Source organism: Neofelis nebulosa, chromosome 1 (genome assembly GCF_028018385.1).
Source record: "Neofelis nebulosa isolate mNeoNeb1 chromosome 1, mNeoNeb1.pri, whole genome shotgun sequence".
Classification (NCBI taxonomy): domain Eukaryota; kingdom Metazoa; phylum Chordata; class Mammalia; order Carnivora; family Felidae; genus Neofelis; species Neofelis nebulosa.
This window is the reverse complement of record NC_080782.1, coordinates 228,902,444-228,928,938: the sequence shown is the minus strand read 5'-3', so window position 1 is coordinate 228,928,938 and position 26,495 is coordinate 228,902,444. Positions and strand designations below refer to the sequence as shown.

The 26,495-nt window shown below is 38.9% G+C and overlaps 1 protein-coding gene across 2 annotated transcripts in view; it reads right to left on the bottom strand.

Annotated features, from left to right (window-relative positions):
• CCDC169 (coiled-coil domain containing 169) overlaps positions 1-26,495 on the bottom strand; it is a 53,385-nt gene that overhangs the window by 5,455 nt on the left and 21,435 nt on the right. For both annotated transcript variants that reach the window (XM_058687428.1, XM_058687418.1), the window contains exons 5-7: positions 17,619-17,717; positions 17,346-17,399; positions 5,927-6,003 (exon numbers count right to left, since the gene is read on the bottom strand). In XM_058687428.1, the coding sequence (XP_058543411.1) occupies positions 5,927-6,003; positions 17,346-17,399; positions 17,619-17,717 (230 nt within the window). The remainder of the gene's footprint in view (positions 1-5,926; positions 6,004-17,345; positions 17,400-17,618; positions 17,718-26,495) is intronic.

The following is a 26,495-nucleotide window of genomic DNA, read 5'->3' as shown; positions in this document are numbered from 1 at the left end:
AAAATTTTTTAAATTTTTTTAAATAATCTCTACACTTAACATGGGGCTCAAACTCATAACACTGAGATCAAGAGTTGCATGCTCTACCGACTGAGCCAGCCAGGTGCCCCTTGATTTTTCTCCATTAATATAATATAGTTAAAAATGATTAAAAAGAATACATATTCTTTTTTTTAAAATGGCTGCCCCAATTCTACCCTACAGAAACAAGTGGAAACATGAAAAGCAATTAGACACAAGTACCCAGTTAATAATTACCTTGACTTCCTACACACGTCTAGTTCCAAGTGAAGTTACCAAGGTTTAGTTTTTTTCTGTGCTTATTTAAAATCTTTATTGTTCTTTTCTTAGTAGAACCAATGGAACTTTATAAAACTAGCTCTATATCTTGAATACCCATTATAAGCTGGGTACTTTAGGTTGTGTAAAAGTACACATATTCTTATAGAAAATGCCAGAAGGTATAAGTCATTCATAATCCCACCTTACTATTTTGTATTATAATTTTTACTTACTACTATAAATAAATGTTTTCCTATGTCAGTTATATAATTTCCTAGAATGTAATATTTTGTAACTTCATAATATCCTCATAGTTTATTAAATTATTCATTCCCTTAATGTTGGATATTTTGGTTGTGTTTTCTCTATTCTAGCTGCTTTTCTTATCAAAAGGAGGTTCCCTGAATAATCTATCTCTTAGTGAGTCCTAGAATCATTTTCCGTCAGGTCCTGTGATTCCAGGGCACTAAAGGATTGCTTTGTTATTTTCTTCCTCTAGAGCTTTTCATCACTCTAGAACACTTCTAAACAGAAAAAAAAAATGAGGCTGTTCACACTAAAGAAAAATTAATTTTATAGTTGTTTACTTTTAGGAAACACTGCTTGTGTTACCAGCTTTTGAACTCCTTGCTTGCAGGAAAATGATTTTTTATAGTTAATACATGCCATGAGTCATAATAATAAGGTTACTTATTAACTTGTCTAGAAGTTTTCAGCAACTTCCAAACTTCATCCTAAAGAGATGATTTCTATTTATCTTAAAGATAATATCTCTTATTTATCCTTTTCTTCTTTTTTTAATATTTTATTTTTAAGTAATCTCTACACCTGATGTGGGGCTTGAACTTAAATCCCCAAGATCAGGAGTCTCATGCTCCACTGACTGAACCAGCCAGGTGCCCTGTATCTTTTTTTCAAATCAGTCTATACAAGGATCTCTGGAATACATCTTTCAATAGCAGTATAGATATCTTGTTCATTTCTGGGCATGGTTCCACAAAGTAGGAGTATATGTGGTGGCTAATATTCACTTATACCTCTTCGATAGACTTAAAAAAAATATATAGTATATCACAGGGACACCTCGGTGGCTCAGTCAGTTAAGCATCTGGCTCTTGATTTCAGCTCAGGTCATGATCTCCTGGTTTGTGGGATCCAGCCCCGCATGGGGCTGTAAGCACCATATGCTGTAAGCACAGAGCCTACTGGGAATTCTCTCTCCTCCTCTCTGCCCCTCCCCCACGTGCATGCTCTCTCTCTCCCTTTCTTCCTCTCAAAATAAATAAATATTTTTTAAAAAACAGCATACCACAGTGAAATGGGTATTTCCTAATGCTCTGATTTATTCTGAACATTAGGAAAACTCCATAAGTCGATATTTAATATTAGCATATGTAGGAATATCAACCAAAGCAAACATTAAAAGCCACTAAAACTTGATTTTTAAAATACTGCTTTAAGTATAATACATATACAGAGTGCATAAAACATCGTTGTAAGCGCTATGAATTATAATAAAGTGCATACTCATGTAACCACTACCCAGGTCAACAAACAGAACGCTGCCATCACATTGGAATACCTTGTGCTCCTCCCAATTATCATCCTCCTTCTCCTTTCCATTAGTAAACACTATCCTGTCTTCTGACACGACAGTTTAATTTTGCCTGTCTTTGAACATGATATAAATAGAATCATACGTGTTCTTTTATTTCTGGCCTCTTTTCCCCAACACTGTGATGATTATCCATGATGTTGTGTGAGCTGTAGTTTGTTTTTATTGTTGTTATTATTCATATATATATAATATATTCATGTTATTATTAATAAATATATGAATATTTGTTTTTATATGAGTAACATAGATGTATAAATTTGTATCTCTTAAAAAATTTTATCGATTCTACTATTTTAAAAAAAATGTTTATTTATTTTGAGGGAGGGAGAGAGGGTGTGTGCATGAACTACAGAGAGGTAGAAGGGGAGGGAGAGAGAGAATCCCAAGCAGGTTCTGTGCTGTCAGCACAGAGCCCAATGCAGGGCTCAATCTCACAAAACATGAGATCATGACATGAGCTAAAATCAGAAGTCTGATGCTTAACCAATTGAGCCACCTAGGCGCCCCCATTCTGCTACTGGTAGATATTTGAGTTGTTTTCAGCTTATGGCTGTTATGAATAAAGCTTCTATGTAACATTCTTGGACAGGTTTTTTTGGTGTAAATGTATGTACCATTTGGTTAGGTATGTAACTAAGAATGCAATTGTTGGGTCATAGAGTAGTTACATAATCATCTAAATGTAGAAAGTAATACTAAACACTATTCCAAAGTGGTTGCATAAATTTACACATCCTCCATACCTTTGACAACACTTGGAATTATCAATCTTAAAATTTGTGGTGGCCTCCCAAAAATTTTTTTCTGACAGAGAGAGAAAGCAAGAGCAAGCTAGGGAGAAGGGCAGAGGGAGAGGGAGAGGAAGAAACCCAAGAAGTCTGCACAGCCAGCACAGAACCCAATGTGGGACTTGATCCCACGATGCTGGGATAACGACCTGAGCTGAAATCAAGAGTCGGTAGCTCAATTGACTGAGCTACCAGGCACCCCTGGTCATTTCATGATTTTAACTTACATTTGGCTGAATAAGTAATGGTGTTGAGTACATTTTCACATGTCCATTGGCCATTTGGATATCCTCTTCTGTGGGGTGCTTAACATTAAAACTTGGTTTTCTTTATTTTTCTAAAACTTGATTTTAAGACTAAAATCAAAAAGTATACTAAATTCCAGAGTTAAGGCAGTAATTAAGTACAATTTTTTAAAGTTTATTTATTTATTTTAATAATAAATGAGCAAGAGAGCAAGAGTACGCATGAGTGGGGGAGGGGCAGAGAGGGAGAGAGGGAGAGAATCCCAAGCAAGCTCTATGCTATCTGAGCGGGGCCTGATGCGGAGCTCAATCTCAGGAACCCTGAGATCATGACCTGAATGGAGATCAAGCGTTGGACGCTTAAACAACTGAACCACCCAGGCGCCCCAATAATATTTTAAAGTAGTGCCAATTATATATATACCTAATTTGGAAGGTTATAGGTATATAGAAATGTTTCTATTATTTGAGTTATTTGCGTTATTAATACTTCTAGAAAATGAAGAGTTGTTTGTCTATTTGTGTAATCATTTATTCACTCATGCATTCATTAAAAAAATTAGTAAACACCTACTCATGCCAGGCACTATATTCAACATTAGGTTCTATCAAAGATGGAAGTGATACATCTGAGCTCAAGCAGTACGGTGCCAGAGGGCCCAAACAAGCTTACTGAGCAGGTATTTCAGACCACGTCATCCACCTCTGATGCACCAGCACCTCTAGCTCAATTCACACCCATGTCATGGAGGCCCCGCAGACACTGACTGTCAGGGTGATACAGCAGGGGGCCAGGAGGAAGGAGTTTGGTATCTAGGTCATTCGCTCAAGGCTCCTTTAATACTGCCTTGCTCAATTTGACAGTAAGTGGATGAGTACCACTTACACATGGCAAACAGGACTCAGATTCTCAGGGTAGGTCACCCCATTAGAAGGAAAGAAAGCCCATGCTTCGTCCACTGATGAGTCAGCTTGATACAAGGGACTGCAGCTGCACTGCACTCCTATTCTCTCTGCCTAAACCTATTTCCTTCCCTTGCCCTCGAGGAACTCATTTTAAGAAGGCTCACTAGTAAACTTCTTGCATGCTGATTTCAGAGTCTCCCTGAGAGATCCAATCTACAACAGTATTCAGTGGAAAATCAAACTGCTCTAACAGAGTATAGTCTAGTGTTATATATGTATATGTGTGATGATTAGGGTAAGTTTTATCTGTATTTTCAAAATATTTCTCCCTTCATTATTTAAGTAGATTTGAATAAAAGAGGTAATATCTTTCTAAAAGAAATTTGAAATGGAAGACATATGTAAAAATAAAAAAAGAAATATTCAGGGTGACTGTACCAGGCCTGAAACTGTTTGCCTTACAAAGGCCTGTTTGCAAGGTTGGCCCTTGGTTGGTGTCTGGGAACTTAGTGGTAAAAAGTTCCATACACGGATATAACTTTCCTTAAATGAAAAAGAACGGCTCATTGTACTTAAGCTGTACAAACAATATGGTTTATGTGAACATCTGTTTTCCTTCTGGAAGTCTGGAATTTGGTATGTGTTGAGCACAGGGCACATATGTGACCAGTGGGCGCCCCCCACCGCCGCCCCAGGCACTGTATCTGATGAGTTTCTCTGGAAGATAAAACTTCATGCATTGTTGCACATGGTATAAACCTACTGCTGGAGGAATTAAGTGTGTTCTATGTGACTCCACTGGAGGACTTTTAGAAATTTGTACCTAGTTGCCTCCAAACTTGATCCCATACACCTTTTTCCTTTGATGATTTTTCTTTGTATCCTTTGGCTGAAATCCATCCTAGCTGTGTGCACAAATACATGCTGAGTCCTGTGAGTTGTTCTAGCAAATCACTGAACAGGGGAGTGGTCTTGGGGCCCCCGAGCACAGAGGTATAATAGTTTCCAGAGGGAAGTTATTTCCCAGAATTTAATGTTTTAACTCTATTATATTTCTACTGATTAAAATATACAGGATAATGATTTATAATTTAAAATATTAATGACCATGGGGTGCATGGATGGCTGAGTTGGCTAAGCGTTCAACTCCTGGTTTTGATTCAGGTCATGATGTCACAATTCATGGGTCTGAGCACCACACTGGTCTCTACAGCTGGCAGCAGGGAGCCTGCTTGGTATTCTCTCTCTCTCCCTCTCTCTCTGCTCCTTCTCCCACTTGTGCTGCTCTGTCTCTATCAGAATAAACTAAACTAAACTAAACTAAACTAAACTAAACTAAACTAAAATATGACTACTGAAGGAAGAATACACTTTTACCCATCTAACAAAATATTGGACAAAATGTATCCCTTGAATCTCTACGAAAAAAAAAAATTGCTAAGTATATTGCATATACCTTGAGTGCCTGTATTTGAAAAGAATTCTGATTTATAGCTAATTTACATCTTGGTTTACTTTTTTATATCATTAACTTATATATAAGTATATTCTCCTAAATAGAATAAGGTAGAATTGCCTGACTAATTCTTCTGGATTTAGTAGAGAACAGGAAAAATCATGTGTAGACATAACTTCCTAAACGCATAAAACATTCCTCTGTTCTTTATTCATCCTCAATTGTCTTTGTTTACATAGGAAAACACAGTTTAAACTGCACTGTCATCTACACTAATTTCAGTATCCATCTTTGGTCAGTAAAAAGGTTAAGGCTGATAATTTAATTGTATTTATATTGTTGTTAATGGTGTCGATTTAGGCTCTTCTTGGGTATGGCATTGTTCTAGCTTAGGAAGCAAGAACTTACCATGTTGGAGGACAAAACATATTCTTGGGATCTACAAAAATGTATATAAATAGTGAATAGAGAGCACAAACTTCTTTAAGTTCTTCAACCATCTGTTTGTTATTTTATATTGTTGCTATAAAATCTAGAAGTTCAACTTCCAAATATAATGGACACCTGTTTTGTCAGTACCATGCACAGGCAAATATAATTAATTAGAAAGGAAGGATACAGTTAGACTTACATTTTCACTGAATTCTCTTTCATTCTAGGCAGTTGATCCATCTGTTGCCTTTTAGAAACTTGGTATGAGTCAGAGACCTGAAATACAAACATTTGAGCATTTGTCCTCTTATTTCATGACTGATTTTGAGCTAAGAGAAATAGTCCATTCTCAATTAACTCTTTTATAACCAGGCCCTTAGGTGGCATGCATAAGAGAAGCTAAATTCTGGCCTTCTCCAGGATTATAAGGTTTCTAAATATTATGGAGACCCCTCTATCTCAACCCCACATTCCATGTGGTTTTTATAACAAATACAGAGGAAATTGTTTAAATCATATCATCTATGGGTATAAAGATCATTAAAAGTTTTTGTAATAGACACTGAATATGAATAATACATGCACTCTGTCATTAAGGAAGATATGACCATAGAAGCTGTATGTGTCCTGAAATGGAAAGACAAGATCATATTTTTATTTTTGTCTGTTTTGAGATACTTCCATGGCACAAGAGTGGAGACTTCTTTGTGCACGGTGGAACAATCAAGGCTGATGACCTTAGAGATAGATAGCAATTCAGGACATGAGTAAATGAGGTCATTCAGTAAGAACACACAGAGAAGAGAGCTGATCATATAAACTAGAGAAAGCAACTTTTAAGGGATAGGAGAATTACCAAAGGCCATTATTTAAACAATAGGAAAACCCAGGACAAAATACTGTCATTAAAGTCAAGAGATGAGGGATATTCAAAAAAGTGAGCGTGGTTAGCAATATGAAATGCCTCAGAGATGTCTACTACCAGGAGGATTGAAAAGGAGTCATTATGTTTGGGAATTAAAAAGTAAACTGTGGCACAGCCAGTGATGGGAGTCAGAGGGAGTTGAAAGAGGTCGAGGAGTAAAAGCAAAACAGTCAGTATATCCACCTTTGCACAAAGTTTAACTGAGAAAAGGAAAGCTAAGTAGTAGGGGGTTTTTTGTTTGTTTTTAATTTTTTTTTAACGTTTATTTATTTTTGAGACAGAGAGAGACAGAGCATGAACGGGGGAGGGTCAGAGAGAGGGAGACACAGAATCTGAAACAGGCTCCAGGCTCTGAGCTGTCAGCACAGAGCCCGATGTGGGGCTCGAACTCACGGACCGCGAGATCATGACCTGAGCCGAAGTCGGCCGCTTAACTGACTAAGCCACCCAGGTGCCCCTTTGTTTGTTTTTTAACATTTATTTATTTTTGAGAGAGAGAGAGAGAAAGAGAGAGAGAGAGACAGCAAGCTTGAGTGGGGGAGGAGCAGAGAGAGAGAGGGAGACACAGAATCCAAAGCAGGCTCTGGGCTCTGAGTTGTCAACACAGAGTCCAATGCGGGGCTCAAACTTACGAATCATGAGAACATGAGCTGAGCCAAAGTCGGAGGCTTCACTGCCTGAGCCACCCAGGTGCCCCTAGTAGTAGTTTTATTAAGGTAGGGTAAAATAAAAGTTTGTTTTTGTTTTATTTTGGTAGAAGACAAGAGCATTTTTATGAAGATGTGAAACCATTTGCTAAGAGGGGCAATTTTGGGCATATTGGACCAGAAGACAGAATTCATTCATTTATTCGCTCAGCAGATATTATTGAGTATCCACTATGGGCAACCTCAAATTTAGCACTAGGGCACAAAGATAAATCAAGGTTCTTACAATCTATTGGAGAAAACAGCACAATAAATAGATTGTACAATCCGCTGCCTCGACAGAGGTTTGCACAGGTGCTTTGTAAGCATAAAGCAGATGCTAATTTGGGCTATAGGGGGCCTGGACGAGTAGCCAATCAAGAACTGGAAAGGACATTCCAGGCAGAAGGAGCAGCAAGGGCCTACAACTATAAGGCAACATGACAGATGTAGGGACCACATATATGGCTGGTCTGGCTGCAGTACAGGATGTGAGCAGGAACATGGATGGAAAGGCAGGCACTGTGTGTTGGAAAGGACCTTGTAGACCACTCTAACAAGCTTTGCTGAGATCCTCTGGACAATGCAGAGTCACTGAAGGTTTTAAATGGGGAACAACATCGTATCTGTATTTCGCAAGGATTTCTCAGGCAGCAGAGGAGGAAAAAAATGGCAAGATTTTAACAGCTATGCTATTGAGATTATATTTCAAGTCTAGATTTAAATCTGGGGAACTCTATTTTCAATTGAACAATAACAAAATAGAGTTGTTTGAAAAGACAACAGAACAGTTGGATAGGTTGGAACCCATGTCGGAGGGAATTGCTAGTGTAACTTTTGTTGTAATTTAATATTTTAGCGTAGGGGAAAAAACTATGGAAACACTTAAGGGTTGTTTTCAAATATTTGAGAAGCTGTTACACAGGAGAAGTATAGAATTATTCTATATTCTTCAGAGGATGCAACTAAAACCAATAGATTTTAAGGAAGGAGAATAAGGAGCATCACATGATGCTTTAACAATTCTAATAATTACAATTGCTTGACAATGAAACAGAATGGACTCAGGTTCCATATCTTTAAACCGAAGTGTTATATTCAACAATGTCTCAGATCCACTGCTAAAATTCTATGTTTATGGGAATAGAACTTAAGTTTATTATGTGTTACAAGCAGATCTAGTCAGTCTTTCCGCCTGGGTTTTAAGTAGTGAATGTACTTATATATTCTTAAAAATCAACTATACACATAGTGTGTAAATTGGAAAAATCGTGAGATATGGAAACTCCGTTTCATTCAAAACAGTGAAGAGAGCAGAAGTATACACAACAGACTCAGCCAATAGCTCTAATTATCCACCTAAGAATAATTATTTATGTATTCAGCATGGAAAGAACTGCAGATCATTCACTGACCTTTCCAGTCACTGGAGTATCCACATGGTCACAACCATCTTTGACTATAAAGATTAACAATTCACTCTAGAGTGAAAATCCTTATTAACATTTATACTGGAGAACAGGATTAACAGCTTCCTGGGAAGCTGTTAAAATAGGCTTTGATTGTATGTTCAGTGATCCTGCATAATCAGAGTAGAACCTATTCCACCTAAATGAATTTTTCAGATAAACAAAGGTAAAAGGAGGAAGCTGAGGCAGGAAGAAAATCTAATGCCCCTGTCACAGAGAGGGAGGCTCGGGAGATCAGGAAAGAAAAACAGGAAAATAATACTCACCACTTATTAGAATTCAGAATGTATTATGGGCCAGGCATTTTACTCAGCACTTTACATATATTACATCTCTAAACACTCACAAATCCCCTGCAAGACACTATTATTATTTCCCCTTCTAGCAAGAAGGAAAGAAATTACGGCCCCAAAGCTCAAATGACAATCAAGTACAAAGCTGGGTCTTAAATCCAAATTTACAATGACTCCAAAATCTGTGGTTCTTTCATCAAATCACAATCTCATAAAGCAGGTAGCGTTTATACTAGAACTTCAGGGAAGCGGAGTTGACATGTATGAAAAGCAGCATATTCTAGGGGGACTCATGGTCTGATGAAAGGCAGGAGTAAGCAGTGCTGCCAACTAAGTATCCAGTACCATCAAGTATAAACTGACTGTTTTATGGGTAGGAGGCTACAAGGAGTGCTCCTATTTTGTCTCAATTTCCTAATTTAATCTTAGTACTAGAAATCTAAGCCTCCGTTTACCCACTACTGCCCTGACTTTCATTCCCAGATTGTTCTTTTTTTTATTTTATTTTATTTTTTTTATTTTTATTTTTTTATTTTTTTTATTTTTTAATATATGAAATTTACTGTCAAATTGGTTTCCATACAACACCCAGTGCTCATCCCAAAAGGTGCCCTCCTCAATACCCATCACCCACCCTGCCCTCCCTCCCACCCCCCATCAGCCCTCAGTTTGTTCTCAGTTTTTAACAGTCTCTTATGCTTTGGCTCTCTCCCACTCTAACCTCTTTTTTTTTTTTTTCCTTCCCCTCCCCCATGGGTTCCTGTTAAGTTTCTCAGGATCCACATAAGAGTGAAACCATATGGTATCTGTCTTTCTCTGTATGGCTTATTTCACTTAGCATCACACTCTCCAGTTCCATCCACGTTGCTACAAAAGGCCATATTTCATTCTTTCTCATTGCCACGTAGTATTCCATTGTGTATAGAAACCACAATTTCTTTTTTTTTTTTTTATTTTTTTTTTATTTTTTTTTTATTTTTATTTTTTTTATTTTTTATTTTTTAATATATGAAATTTACTGTCAAATTGGTTTCCATACAACACCCAGTGCTCATCCCAAAAGGTGCCCTCCTCAATACCCATCACCCACCCTGCCCTCCCTCCCACCCCCCATCAACCCTCAGTTTGTTCTCAGTTTTTAACAGTCTCTTATGCTTTGGCTCTCTCCCACTCTAACCTCTTTTTTTTTTTTTTTTTTCCCTTCCCCTCCCCCATGGGTTTCTGTTACGTTTCTCAGGATCCACATAAGAGTGAAATCATATGGTATCTGTCTTTCTCTGTATGGCTTATTTCACTTAGCATCACACTCTCCAGTTCCATCCACGTTGCTACAAAAGGCCATATTTCATTTTTTCTCATTGCCACGTAGTATTCCATTGTGTATATAAACCACAATTTCTTTATCCATTCATCAGTTGATGGACATTTAGGCTCTTTCCATAATTTGGCGATTGTTGAGAGTGCTGCTATAAACATTGGGGTACAAGTGCCCCTATGCATCAGTACTCCTGTATCCCTTGGATAAATTCCTAGCAGTGCTATTGCTGGGTCATAGGGTAGGTCTATTTTTAATTTTCTGAGGAACCTCCACACTGCTTTCCAGAGCGGCTGCACCAATTTGCATTCCCACCAACAGTGCAAGAGGGTTCCCGTCTCTCCACATCCTCTCCAGCATCTATAGTCTTCTGATTTGTTCATTTTGGCCACTCTGACTGGCGTGAGGTGATATCTGAGTGTGGTTTTGATTTGTATTTCCCTGATGAGGAGCGACGTTGAGCATCTTTTCATGTGCCTGTTGGCCATCCGGATGTCTTCTTTAGAGAAGTGTCTATTCATGTTTTCTGCCCATTTCTTCACTGGGTTATTTGTTTTTCGGGTGTGGAGTTTGGTGAGCTCTTTATAGATTTTGGATACTAGCCCTTTGTCCGATGTGTCATTTGCAAATATCTTTTCCCATTCCGTTGGTTGCCTTTTAGTTTTGTTGGTTGTTTCCTTTGCTGTGCAGAAGCTTTTTATCTTCATAAGGTCCCAGTAATTCACTTTTGCTTTTAATTCCCTTGCCTTTGGGGATGTGCCGAGTAAGAGATTGCTACGGCTGAGGTCAGAGAGGTCTTTTCCTGCTTTCTCCTCTAAGGTTTTGATGGTTTCCTGTCTCACATTCAGGTCCTTTATCCATTTTGAGTTTATTTTTGTGAATGGTGTCAGAAAGTGGTCTAGTTTCAACCTTCTGCATGTTGCTGTCCAGTTCTCCCAGCACCATTTGTTAAAGAGACTGTCTTTTTTCCATTGGATGTTCTTTCCTGCTTTGTCAAAAATGAGTTGGCCATACGTTTGTGGGTCTAGTTCTGGGGTTTCTATTCTATTCCATTGGTCTATGTGTCTGTTTTTATGCCAATACCATGCTGTCTTGATGATGACAGCTTTGTAGTAGAGGCTAAAGTCTGGGATTGTGATGCCTCCCGCTTTGGTCTTCTTCTTCAAAATTACTTTGGCTATTCGGGGCCTTTTGTGGTTCCATATGAGTTTTAGGATTGCTTGTTCTAGTTTCAAGAAGAATGCTGGTGCAATTTTGATTGGGATTGCATTGAATGTGTAGATAGCTTTGGGTAGTATTGACATTTTGACAATATTTATTCTTCCAATCCATGAGCAGGGAATGTCTTTCCATTTCTTTATATCTTCTTCAATTACCTGCATAAGCTTTCTATAGTTTTCAGCATACAGATCTTTTACATCTTTGGTTAGATTTATTCCTAGGTATTTTATGCTTCTTGGTGCAATTGTGAATGGGATCAGTTTCTTTATTTGTCTTTCTGTTGCTTCATTGTTAGTGTATAAGAATGCAACTGATTTCTGTACATTGATTTTGTATCCTGCAACTTTGCTGAATTCATGTATCAGTTCTAGCAGACTTTTGGTGGAGTCTATCGGATTTTCCATGTATAATATCATGTCATCTGCAAAAAGCGAAAGCTTGACTTCATCTTTGCCAATTTTGATGCCTTTGATTTCCTTTTGTTGTCTGATTGCTGATGCTAGAACTTCCAGCACTATATTAAACAACAGCGGTGAGAGTGGGCATCCCTGTCGTGTTCCTGATCTCAGGGAAAAAGCTCTCAGTTTTTCCCCATTGAGGATGATGTTAGCTGTGGGCTTTTCATAAATGGCTTTTATGATCTTTAAGTATGTTCCTTCTATCCCGACTTTCTCAAGGGTTTTTATTAAGAAAGGGTGCTGGATTTTGTCAAAGGCCTTTTCTGCATCGATTGACAGGATCATATGGTTCTTCTCTTTTTTTTTGTTAATGTGATGTATCACGTTGATCGATTTGCGAATGTTGAACCAGCCCTGCATCCCAGGAATGAATCCCACTTGATCATGGTGAATAATTCTTTTTATATGCTGTTGAATTCGATTTGCTAGTATCTTATTGAGAATTTTTGCATCCATATTCATCAGAGATATTGGCCTGTAGTTCTCTTTTTTTACTGGGTCTCTGTCTGGTTTAGGAATCAAAGTAATACTGGCTTCATAGAATGAGTCTGGAAGTTTTCCTTCCCTTTCTATTTCTTGGAATAGCTTGAGAAGGATAGGTATTATCTCTGCTTTAAACGTCTGGTAGAACTCCCCTGGGAAGCCATCTGGTCCTGGACTCTTATTTGTTGGGAGATTTTTGATAACCGATTCAGTTTCTTCGCTGGTTATGGGTCTGTTCAAGCTTTCTATTTCCTCCTGATTGAGTTTTGGAAGAGTGTGGGTGTTTAGGAATTTGTCCATTTCTTCCAGGTTGTCCAATTTGTTGGCATATGATTTTTCATAGTATTCCCTGATAATTGTTTGTATCTCTGAGGGATTGGTTGTAATTATTCCATTTTCATTCATGATTTTATCTATTTGGGTCATCTCCCTTTTCTTTTTGAGAAGCCTGGCTAGAGGTTTGTCAATTTTGTTTATTTTTTCAAAAAACCAACTCTTGGTTTCGTTGATCTGCTCTACAGTTTTTTTTAGATTCTATATTGTTTATTTCTGCTCTGATCTTTATTATTTCTCTTCTTCTGCTGGGTTTAGGCTGCCTTTGCTGTTCTGCTTCTATTTCCTTTAGGTGTGCTGTTAGATTTTGTATTTGGGATTTTTCTTGTTTCTTGAGATAGGCCTGGATTGCAATGTATTTTCCTCTCAGGACTGCCTTCGCTGCGTCCCAAAGCGTTTGGATTGTTGTATTTTCATTTTCGTTTGTTTCCATATATTTTTTAATTTCTTCTCTAATTGCCTGGTTGACCCACTCATTCGTTAGTAGGGTGTTCTTTAACCTCCATGCTTTTGGAGGTTTTCCAGACTTTTTCCTGTGGTCGATTTCAAGCTTCATAGCATTGTGGTCTGAAAGTATGCATGGTATAATTTCAATTCTTGTATACTTATGAAGGGCTGTTTTGTGATCCAGTATGTGATCTATCTTGGAGAATGTTCCATGTGCACTTGAGAAGAAAGTATATTCTGTTGCTTTGGGATGCAGAGTTCTAAATATATCTGTCAAGTCCATCTGATCCAATGTATCATTCAGGGCCCTTGTTTCTTTATTGACTGTGTGTCTAGATGATCTATCCATTTCTGTAAGTGGGGTGTTAAAGTCCCCTGCAATGACCACATTCTTATCAATAAGGTTGCTTATGTTTATGAGTAATTGTTTTCTATATCTGGGGGCTCCGGTATTTGGCGCATAGACATTTATAATTGTTAGCTCTTCCTGATGGATAGACCCTGTAATTATTATATAATGCCCTTGTTCATCTCTTGTTACAGCCTTTAATTTAAAGTCTAGTTTGTCTGATATAAGTATGGCTACTCCAGCTTTCTTTTGGCTTCCAGTAGCATGATAAATAGTTCTCCATCCCCTCACTCTCAATCTAAAGGTGTCCTCAGATCTAAAATGAGTCTCTTGTAGATAGCAAATAGATGGGTCTTGTTTTTTTATCCATTCTGATACCCTATGTCTTTTGGTTGACGCATTTAATCCATTTACATTCAGTGTTATTATAGAAAGATACGGGTTTAGAGTCATTGTGATGTCTGTATGTTTTATGCTTGTAGTGATGTCTCTGGTACTTTGTCTCACAGGATCCCCCTTAGGATCTCTTGTAGGGCTGGTTTGGTGGTGACAAATTCCTTCAGTTTTTGTTTGTTTGGGAAGACCTTTATCTCTCCTTCTATTCTAAATGACAGACTTGTTGGATAAAGGATTCTCGGCTGCATATTTTTTCTGTTTAGCACACTGAAGATATCGTGCCAAGCCTTTCTGGCCTGCCAAGTTTCAAAGGAGAGACCAGTCACGAGTCTTATAGGTCTCCCTTTATATGTGAGGGCACGTTTATCTCTTGCTGCTTTCAGAATTTTCTCTTTATCTTTGTATTTTGCCAGTTTCACTATGATATGTCATGCGGAAGATCGATTCAAGTTACGTCTGAAGGGAGTTCTCTGTGCCTCTTGGATTTCAATGCCTTTTTCCTTCCCCAGTTCAGGGAAGTTCTCAGCTATAATTTCTTCAAGTACCCCTTCAGCACCTTTCCCTCTCTCTTCCTCCTCTGGGATACCAATTATGCATATATTATTTCTTTTTAGTGTATCACTTAGTTCTCTAATTTTCCCCTCATACTCCTGGATTTTTTTATCTCCCTTTCTTTCAGCTTCCTCTTTCTCCATAACTTTATCTTCTAGTTCACCTATTCTCTCCTCTGCCTCTTCAATCCGAGCCGTCGTGGTTTTCATTTTGTTTTGCATTTCGTTTAAAGCGTTTTTCAGCTCCTCGTGACTGTTCCTTAGTCCCTTGATCTCTGTAGCAAGAGATTCTCTGCTGTCCTGTATACTGTTTTCAAGCCCAGCGATTAATTTTATGACTATTATTCTAAATTCACTTTCTGTTATATTATTTAAATCCTTTTTGATCAGTTCATTAGCTGTTGTTATTTCCTGGAGATTCTTCTGAGGGGAATTCTTCCGTTTGGTCATTTTGGATAGTCCCTGGAGTGGTGAGGACCCGCAGGGCACTTCCCCCGTGCTGTGGTGTATAACTGGAGTTGGTGGGCGGGGCCGCAGTCCGACCTGATGTCTGCCCCCAGCCCACCGCTGGGGCCACAGTCAGACTGGTGTGTGCCTTCTCTTCCCCTCTCCTAGGGGCAGGATTCCCTGTGGGGTGGCGTGGCCCATCTGGGCTACTTGCACACTGCCAGGCTTGTGGTGCTGGGGATCCGGCGTATTAGCTGGGGTGGGTAGGCAACGTGCACGGGGGCAGGAGGGGCAGGCTTAGCTCGCTTCTCCTTAGGTGATCCACTTCAGGAGGGGCCCTGTGGCAGCGGGAGGGAGTCAGGTCTGCTGCCGGAGGTTTGGCTCCGCAGAAGCACAGAGTTGGGTGTTTGCGCGGAGTGAGCAAGTTCCCTGGCAGGAACTGGTTCCCTTTGGGATTTTGGCTGGGGGATGGGTGGGGGAGATGGCGCTGGCGAGCGCCTTTGTTCCCTGCCAAGCTGAGCTCTGCCGTCCGGGGGGCTCAGCAGTTCTCCCTCCCTTTGTCCTCCAGCCTTCCCGCTTTCTGAGCAGAGCTGTTAACTTATGACCTCCCAGACGCTAAGTCGCGCTTGCTGTCGGAACACAGTCCGTCAGGCCCCTCCGCTTTTGCCGGCCAGACTCGGGGGCTCCGCTTGGCCGGCGAGCCGCCCCTCCGCCCCGGCTCCCTCCCGCCAGTCCGTGGAGCGCGCACCGCCTCGCCGCCCTTCCTCCCCTCTTCCGTGGGCCTCTCGTCTGCGCTTGGCTCCGGAGACTCCGTTCTGCTAATCCTCTGGCGGTTTTCTGGGTTCTTTAGGCCTCCCAGATTGTTCTATACATCCCCTTCTCAGCTCCAATCCCTAGTCTTTTTTTTTTTTAATTTTTTTACATTTATTTATTTCTGAGAGACAGAGCGTGAGTGGGGGAGGGGCAGAGAGAGAGGGAGACACAGAATCTGAACCAGGCTCCAGGCTCTGAGCTGTCAGCACCGAGCCCTATGCGGGGCTCGAACTCACAAACCTCGAGATCATGACCTGAGCCGAAGTTAGACGCTTAACCGACTGAGCTACCCAGGTGCCACTCCAATCCCCAGTCTTAATTCCATCCTCTCAATCCTTTCATTGATCCTCTGGAAACACCAGATTAGTGACTAGCAGACTATCTTTATGGCAAACCTAGACCTCAAGGTCCTCTACTTCCTTACCTCACCTAGTTATCTCCTGAAGACTCCAATCCTCTTTTTGGCTCTTTGTCCCTTGACTATCACTGTTGAAACTCTGCAGAGCTATATTCTAGACTCTCTTTTCTTTTCACCCTGTGTGTATTCTCCCTGATACATTTCATTCATTCACTTGGCTTCATTTACTATCTATATGCCAATAATTTCCATGTTTATATCTCCAATTTTTATCTTTTCTTCCCTGAGATTCATATGTCCAACTGCTCTTTGGATGCTTCCATTTAGATAATGCACATTGAAAACTAAACTCATATCGTGATCTTAAAACATCCATCAGAATAAAGTTGCTAAGGTTTAAATATTTAAATGTTAAATAGGTAACCAACTACTAAAAAAAAGATGTGATAAATGTTATGAAACATTGAGATGAAAACAGTCTTTTAAACTATGACCTGTGAAGCCATAAATAAAAGATAGCTCTGACAACATCAAAACAAAAACTCTGTAATACTAACATCATAAATAAAACTGAAAAGCAAATGAAGAACTATGGAAAATATATGCAACATCATTTTTAATTTACTGATCACTTTCCTGTCCTGTCATTTGTAGTTGCATACTTTCCAATTCTGTACTAAGTTGCTAGCCCTTTCTAGTGATAGCAGTGCTATATCTATCTTAGATCTCACTGTGCATAATTATGACATAAAATACCATGAATTTCATTATAGCACAGGGATAACTGCTTATTTGGTTGAGTTTTAGAAATTACAGGTCAAACTTAAAAGATAACGAAAGAAGCAAATATGAAAAAATTCCCTTAATTTGGGAAACTTTTATCTCCTTTTATACCTTTTTATAAAAGCTATAAATTTGCTTTTTCACTTTATATATTTAGAAACTTGGTACATTTTCTCCTATAATCCCAACATGTTTAACAAATCAAACCAATCAAAAACCTAGAAAAGTGAAAAATGTAATTTATAGTGAGAGGAAACTCTTAAAATTTGGAAGTAAGAAAACAAAAGTTACCTGAGACATTTCAGCTAGATAGGTATGGCAGTCATTGTTGGTCTTGTGGTAAGCCTACAAGAAACATACAAAAATAAAGAACCCAACATCAGAGAAGATTTGCAATACTAGCAAGACTATTACTAAGTCAAGTTTATGTCTCTATGTTTTTTTAAAATAGTGTAGGAAATAGTTTTGTAAGTATTTTGTGATAATAATATAGTAGGTTTGTAGATAGCATACTAAAAATCATGGCAGTTACAAAGAAATTTCTAGTATAGAATAAAAACAAACCTTTGATTCTTGTTCCAGTCTCAGTGCATAGTCTTTCACTTGATTTTTAAGCCTCCTTTTCTCTTTTTCTAGCTGTTTAAGTAATATATTTAAGGATTCCTGAAAGTATAAATAGTAAATCTTTACATTTACTCATGTTCTAAATAATACATTTCAGTGACAAATGCCTTCTACCCCATAACGTTCTGTGATTTCAAATTCTATAGTATATACCTTTTAAGTAATAGTAACAACTACAATATTTTTGAATCCTAACGATATGCCAAGTCAGTACTTGTGCTAAGTGCTTTCCACAGATTATTTCAGTTAATCCTTACAACAGCCATAGAGACGGCTAATATATTTATTTCCATTTTACTGTTAAGAAAATCACATCTGATAGATGTTAAATAACTGGTCCAAAGACACGCAGCTAATAAGTGGTGAAGCTGTTATTAGAACCCAGGTAGTCTGGGGTGCCTGGCTGGCTCAGTCAGTGGAGCATGTGACTCTTGATCTTGAGCCCCCCGTTGGGTGTAGAGATTACTTAAAAATAAAATTTTTAGGGGCACCTGGGTGGCTCAGTCGGCTAAGCATCCAGCTTGGGCGCAGGTCATGATCTCACAGTCTGTGAGTTCGAGCCCCACGTCAGGCTCTGTGCTGACAGCTCAGAGCCTGGGGCCTGTTTCAGATTCTGTGTCTCCCTCTCTCTCTGCCCCTCCCCTGCTCATGCTCTGTCTCTCTCTCTCTCTCAAAAATAAATAAACATTAAATAAATAAATAAATAAATAAATAAATAAAAAATCTTTGGGGGAAAAAAAAAGAACCCAGGTAATCTGACTCCAAAAGCCACACATGCTAAACAATTATTATGTATATATCCATATGATTGATACCAGCATAACAATAGTAGAGAGTAAGAACAGACAATGAAGTTGATGGCCAGAAGAACTGAGAGAATATTGCAGAGTAGGACAGTTCTGGAAGCTAAGACTTCAATCCAGATACAGTTCATCACAAATAGCTGGAGCCGAGTAGAGGTTTAGCCAAGTGCCAGAGCAATAATGCATTATACCAATTTGAATTAAAAGTTTAATCCCTAAACTAATAACTAATCATTTGCAGTAACCCCAATTATTTCTCGTATTCTTACACATTAATGTTTTTAAAAAAATCTCCAAATCGAATTCTATATAACCCTTGTTGGCCATGATCTAGGTCACTGAATTTATTAAAACATTTAAAGAAAAAAAAAAAAAAAAAAAAAAAACAGAAACAGCTGATTTAAAGCTCCACAAGGTGAAACTGAGATATTTTAGAGCTCATATCTTCCTGCCGAAAAATAGTTAATTCTGTAAAAACTTTACTAATTCTCTCCTAGATACTTGTTATAATTATTAGGATTTTAAAAATTGTATCAATAGGATAATTAGGTCAGCTGAGACCAGGAAAGTTCTTGTCTCTAAAAATAACACCAGTGATAAAACAAATCCCTTGGTTGTGACAATTCTCCACTATGCATATTTGATTACCATTAAAACATAACTGGGTGATACTTCTCAGGCACGCATTATTTGTCTTTGAAAATTATACACTGGCAGCATAAACGGCTTTCAGTCCACCTTCCCCAAATACAAACTTGCTCCAGAAGAAGCTCCATGAAAGTCCCACAAATTTAAGAGGCTAAACTGATTTATCTTAAGGAAACTATACCCTAATGAAATAAGCCACTGCTCAAGTATGAAGAGTTTTTAAAGCAATAATCAGAGACTGATGGAAGTAGTGCAAAATACTGCTGCACAGACCTTTGCTCCAAGGATTCCAAGCTTAGCCCACCGGAGTAATATGGTTCAGTTAACATCATTTGTTAAATACACTTTTATAAAGGTAAAAGATAATCTAACTCTTTTTAATATTGTTTCAATGGGAAAAGGCACTCTAAGTTCTTTTTATTTTATTTTATTTATTTATTTTGAGAGAGAGAGAGAGAGTGTGTCAGTCAGCAGGGGAGTGGCAGAAAGAGAGGGAGAGAGAGAATCCCAAGCAGGTTCCACACTGTCATCACAGAACCCGATGTGGGGGCCTGAACTCACAAACCATGAGATCATGACCTGAGTGAAAATCATGAGTCAGACTCTCACCTGACTGAGCCACCCAGGTGCCTCACACTCTAAGTTCTAAAAGAAGTTATCTTATTGATAAACTACTGGGATACAAATTATTTTTTTTCAACATTTTTTTTTTTTTTTAATTTTTGGGACAGAGAGAGACAGAGCATGAACGGGGGAAGGGCAGAGAGAGAGGGAGGCACAGAATCGGAAACGGGCTCCAGGCTCCGAGCCATCAGCCCAGAGCCTGACGCGGGGCTCGAACTCACGCACCGCGAGATCGTGACCTGGCTGAAGTCGGACGCTTAACCGACTGCGCCACCCAGGCGCCCCTAAATTATTTTTATATTAATGTTGACCTGAATGAGACATGACCTAGAACTCTAGAAGCTTATACAAGAAATGTACATATGCAACACGTAAAATTCAAGGCAATATATGATGAAATGCCAAAATGTGAAGCACAGACAATAAATGTCTCACAAGTTTTTTTAAAGAGGCCAATCAACACGGACTAGAGAGAGCATTCAGGATCCCCCAAAAGAGAAGGATTTGGATGGGAAAAAAAAGGGGAGCTATATATTGACCAAAGACTTGAGTCAAAATGATTATTTAGTGGTAACAACAGAGGTGAAGCAAAGTATTTGAGAAATAAATAAGAGGTAAGGTAAGATAATTAAGGAAAGCCCTGGTTATAGAAGACTTAGATTGCCAGGCTCAGGAAGCTAAACACAGGGGGCTATTGGAAGGTATTAAACAAGTGGCAAAATGAAAGCAGGGGGGTAGGAATACTAACCAAGTGGCAGTTTCTATGACAGAAGGAGTTTCTATGTTATTTACTGATGTGGATTTGCAGTTCTAAGCTTTGAAGCTTAAATATTTTTAATACACTTTCTTTGTGTTAGACTATATCGCACTACTACTCCTATCCTGACTAAATTCTTTGTCTTGTTACCTAATATTACAATTCATTCATTTATTCAAAAAATATTCATCAAGCACCTCCTATGTTCCAGACGTTGTGCTAAGGATACCACAGTGAGATTTACAAACCCAGATCCTGACCTCATGAAGCTGAGTCTTATATGGTTTACCTTGGTGAATGTTACATGTAAGCATAAGAAGAAACTGTATTCTGTCATTGGATGGAATATTCTATAAATGTCAATCGATTGAGTTGATTGCTGTTCAGGTCAACTATATCTCTATTGACTTTTCTCCCTTTTTGATCTATCAATTACTGACAGGGTGGGTGTTACTTTAATAGTGAGTGGATATGCCTATTTTTCCTCCATTAATTCATCAAAATCACCATGTAAGTGTTCCTACCAGTTTCCAGCAGCCTCTGTTCCAAGGAAGCAGATGTCATTAGTAACTATCTGGATTTGTCTGTTTATACAGATTTCAGGATGGGAGTTTGCCCTGCAAACTCAGTTCACTAATGAGTCAAGAACAGTGATTGGGTGTGTTGAACAGTGTGAACAATGATTCACCTTTTTTTTGTTGTAACAACAGCACTATGCATATTGGAGCTGAAGCCAGAAGTCGCAAACTGTTCTCGATCCTCTTTTCTAATTGGAACAAAAAGAATGTAATCTCAAAATCGATGGCTGCACACCCTACACTGAAGGCTGACTAGTGTGCTCCAGCAGGGATACCACATCTGGCAAAGCAGCTGCAGTTGGGGCTACCAATTGGTTAAGCCTGCAGTGGCCTATAGTCTTTCTCTAAAATTCATCCAGTTTTTGCAGGGGCCAGACTAGCAACTTAAATAGAGCAATGATAGGCACTAGTACCCTTCCATCTTTTAGGTTTTTAATTGTGGCACTAATCACTGCTCTTTTCCCCAGGATAAGAAATTGTGTTTGCTTTACAATTTTGACCTTGGGTGGGAGAGGGACAGTTTCTAAAGTTTCCATGTGTTTTTTCCCATTGTGATAGCTTTTACTCCAGAGATGAAGGCCCAGTAAGGGGGTTAACTTCAATTGTCAAGTATATCTGTTCCAATTATACACTCCGGGACTGGGAAGATGATCACCATGGGAGCAGGGGAGTTTATGAACACATGGGGCCCAGTGTGATTTGGACTGTAGGCATTTGGGGAATCAATGTCAACTTGGACTTCAAAATGTCTGGTCGTTTCCTTTCTCACAGTGTACCGTCACCCACACAAGTGGTCAGAGGCCCTTTTGGGCGAAAACTGGAGATACTGTCAAGATATATACTTGGACCAACATAGGGTCCTTTCTGCTAGGAATCTACCCACCTCTTTGGTCAATGATTTCTGAAACTGAAAACTGGTTCAGATCTGGCAAATGAGCAAAGAATTGTGCTTTCTACTGGGTTAACTGTCCTCAGCCTCTTGCTCCTCCATTCTTTTGCTTAATTTTTAAAGGTTTATTTATTTTAAGAGACAGAGAGAGGGAGTGGGGATGGAAAGGGAGGGGCAGAGAGAGAGGGAAAGAGAGAGAATCCCAAGCAGGCTCCGTCCTATCAGCACGGAGCCCAATGTGGAGCTCGAACCCATGAACCATGAGATCATGACCTGAGCTGAAATCAAGAGACAGACACTCAACTGACTGAGCCACCCAGGTGCCCCTCTTTTTTTTATAGATGTTTAACAGCACCCTCATTAATTGGCCCAGCTGCCAGAAGAGGAGGTGAGAGCAACTCCTGAGGGGAGAACCTGTTGCCTTGTTGGAGAGAGGACTATATAGCATCTTCTAAGACAGTGAGGTTTCTAGCCCTTACTAGAGGTAGAGGTGGGTCACCTCTGCCTGCCCAGAGGGTGCAGCTGTAGTTGTTAAGTCAACATCCTCAGGGGCATCCATCCAGATGTCCTATCATACTTTTCAGGACCCCTGATTATTCCTATCAGAACCCTGCCCTTTGCATAACACATGTGCATGGACTGACTATCTGAATACCTCTGGAGCTCTGCAACTCACAATCAGGTCTTCAGCCCTACTGTTTTACTGTGTCTGCCCTTCTACTACTGGTATAGAAGGCCTCTTTAGAGACTACCACCAAGACTCTCTGCTTTTCACTCTTAGATATTAGTGCTTATCAACTATTCTCAGTCTCATTTATCCTTACACAGGGTGTCAATACAAGTTAAAAATAACCCCCTATTGTCCAAATATGAAATCTTTCACAATATTCCCCTCTGCCATAAAATTTCCCAAGGTCACCATTAGTGAAGTCTTTAGCAGTTGAACTGCCACTCTGAGCCATCTACTGGTGCCACATCTACCAGCCAGGACAGCATCTTCTGCCTGCCACATGGTAAGAGAGCCAGGCCCATGTCCCCACCTTACCTCCTATTTTCTTGCATCACTCCTAGAACCTCTAGCTGTAGACTTGGTCTTCAGACACCAAGATGGGATTAAATGTGAAATGATTCTGTTATCAGAAATATCTGCCTGAGAGGAAATAGGGAAGGAGCAGGAGAAGGCTGGGAAAGCAATGCAAAAAACTGATTACAATGCAAGTCTGAGCCTTAGTGAAGGAAAAAGGAAAAGAAGGTTAGGTGGAAGTGGAAACATCCCCGGTTGGCATGCAGCCTAAGCAAAACCATCAAGGAATCCTTAAGCCAAGTCACTGACAATGGAGTCCCATTTCCCAGGAATAGGTTTGCTTTAGTATCCCCACTGCACTGATTATGGGCATGGAGCAGCCCATAGGAGGTATGATCTTGATGCAAAAGTACTGATGGATTTTGAAGCCTAATACCTGGGGTCCTCAGTCAATTAACCCCCCTGTCATGGAAAGTCCGTAAGGTACATTCTCTGGGTAACCACATTAAAAGTCTTTTCTTAAGGACATTTTAGTTTTTCAACTGAAGAATTGTCCAGTCTCCTACCTTATGAGGTTTAATCTTAGCCACTGGTTTTCTGGGGGACAAGAGCTAAGAGTTCCATTATTCAGACCATGTATTTTTAATTTCCTCATTCTTAGACCTCTATTTCACTCTCATCTTCCTCTGTGCCTGAAGGCCCCAAATCTAGAGGTTCTGCAGCTTAATTTCTCCAGAAAATAGACTCCTGACTGAAGGAGAGCATCCTGACTGTGCGGGGTGACAAAGGGGTCCCAGTGGCCAACTGCTTTATGTCTATATGTCCTGTCAAGTCAGTGACTACTCTTCCAGCTGAGGATCTTCCAAAATTTGTTTAAATTTCTCACCTGCTGAGATCTCCTTCTCTATTCTTCTTATCCATTCACTTCAATTATAAACTATCATTTCTCTGCTAATAAATACCACATCCAAATCTAAGAGTCCTATGTGTCTATTCTTAACACTTGCTTGACATTTCAAGTTCAATTTTACCAAAACCAACTTTACACAACTTATATCCCAATAAAAACGCTTTAATGGTACCAGGCATAGTTTTCCAATTTCACATGATATATTTAGAGTTGGTTAAGTGGGAGTAGTCTAGAAATTTTGCACATGGGAAGAAGACTATGGGTTTGTGAGAAAGGGCCATGTCAGAGTGAATATGCCAAACAATGAACTGTAGTAGTCATTAAATTTTTTTTCCTAACAGAGCTTAGGTCTGAGAGCCTACTACATATACTATCTCCCTTCTTAATTTTACAACCAAAATAATCTTGATTACAATGGGAGCCATTCCAATTAAGCACATTTTTAAAAACAACTATACTAGTATTACTTCAATAATAGCTCTTCAATAATTTTATACTCAAACACTATGAATTCTAAAATAGATTTTATTTGAGATGCTAGCCACAAAGTGTCTTGTTTTCCTGGTTCACCTTAGGACTGTTCCCACAAGCAGAATTCCTGGGACCCATCATATTCTCCTTCCCTGAGCCTGTTTCCTACAGTTGAGTTTTAGATGCTCTATACTTTGAAATTACGCCATAACTCAGGAAAGTAGGATGGTTCATTGGGGCAATCTCATGGGAATAAGACAAGCACAAAAATAAACTGTCTCAATTAATGGAATATATTATATCAACAGACTAAAAACAATCATGTAATCATCTCAACAGTTGCAGAAAAAGCATTTGACAAATCCAACACCTACTTATACTAAAAACTCTCAGTGAACTAGGAATACAGGGCAACTTCCTCAATTTCACAAAGAATATCTTTAAAAAAAAAAACTATAGTAACATACTTAATAGTAAGAATCTTGAAGCTTTCCCACTAAGATCAGATGGTATAAAGGATGTGCCTTCTCGTCACCTGTTGCAACATCACACTGAAAGTCCTTGCTAATACAATAAGGCAAGAAAGGGAAATAAAAATCTGTACTGATTGGGAAGGAAGATAAAAATACTATCTTCATTTGCAGATAACATGATAATTTATGTATAATATCCAAAATAATCAACAATAATAACAAATGAAACTCTGGAACTAAAAAGTGATTATAGCAAGGTTGCAGGATACCAGGTTAATATAAAAAAATCAATTGTTTTCCTATATCCAGGCAATGAACAAGTAGAATTTGAAACTAAAAACACAATAGTATTTATGTTAGCACCCCCCACAAATGAAATACTTAAGCATAAATTTAACAAAATATAATGTGTAAGATCTGGATAAGGAAAACTACAAAACTATGATGAACAAAATCAAAGAACTTAATAAATGAAAACATGTTCATGGCTGGGAAGACTCAATATTGTCAGATGTCCATTCTTCCCAACTCAATCTACAGATTTAGTGCAATCCCAATAAAAACTCCAGCATATTATTTTATGGATATTGATGAACTGATTCTAAAGTTTATAGGAGAAGCAAAAGCCCAAATGGCCAATTCAGCATTGAAAAAGAAGAACAAAACTGGAGGACTGATGTTTACCAACTTCAAGACTTACCAAAAAGAAATCAAGACTGGTATTAGCAAAACGACAGAACAAATAAAAAGCCTGGTCTACAGCCTTAGCACCCTGAAAGCGCCCAATCTCATCTGATCTCAGAAGCTAAGCAGGGTCAGGCCTGGGTAGTACTTGGATGGGAGAAAGCCTAGAAATAGACCACCCAGGACAAATAGATCCTATTTCAATTGACTTTTGACAAAGGAACAAAGGCAATACCATGGAGCAAAGATAGTCTTTTCAACAAATGGTGTCAGAACAACTAGACATCCACATGCAAAATAAAAAAGAATATAGACATCTTACATGCTTCACAAAAGTTAACCCAAAGTGGATCACAGACCTAAATGTAAAATGCAAAACTATAAAACTCCTAGAAGATGACATAGGAGAAAACCTAGATGACCTAGAGAAAAGGTATGGTGATACCTTTTGAGAAACAACACTAAAGACACTATTCATGAAAGAAATAATAAATAAGCTGGTCTTCATTAAAATTGAAAACTTGTGCTCTGTGAAAGACAATGCCAAGAGAATTCTAAGACAAGTCACAGACTGCAAAAGACACATCTGTTAATGAACTGTTATCTAAAATACACAAGGAACTCTTAAAACTCAACAACAAACGACCTGATTTAAAACTGGGCAAACGGGGCACCTGAGCGGCTGACTCTTAGTTTCGGCTCAGGTCATGATCTCACGGTTTGTGGGTTCAAAGCCCCACATTGGGTTCCATGCTAACAGTGTGGAGCCTGCCTAGGATTCTTTCTCTCTCCTTCTCTATGTCCCTCCTCCACTCTCTCTCACCCTCTCTCAAAATAAATAAACGTTTTTTAAAAAAAAAATGGGCAAAAGATCTTAAATACTTCATCAAAGAAGATACACAGATGAAAAATAAGCATATGAAAAAATGTTCCATGTCATACAGCATCAGGGAAAT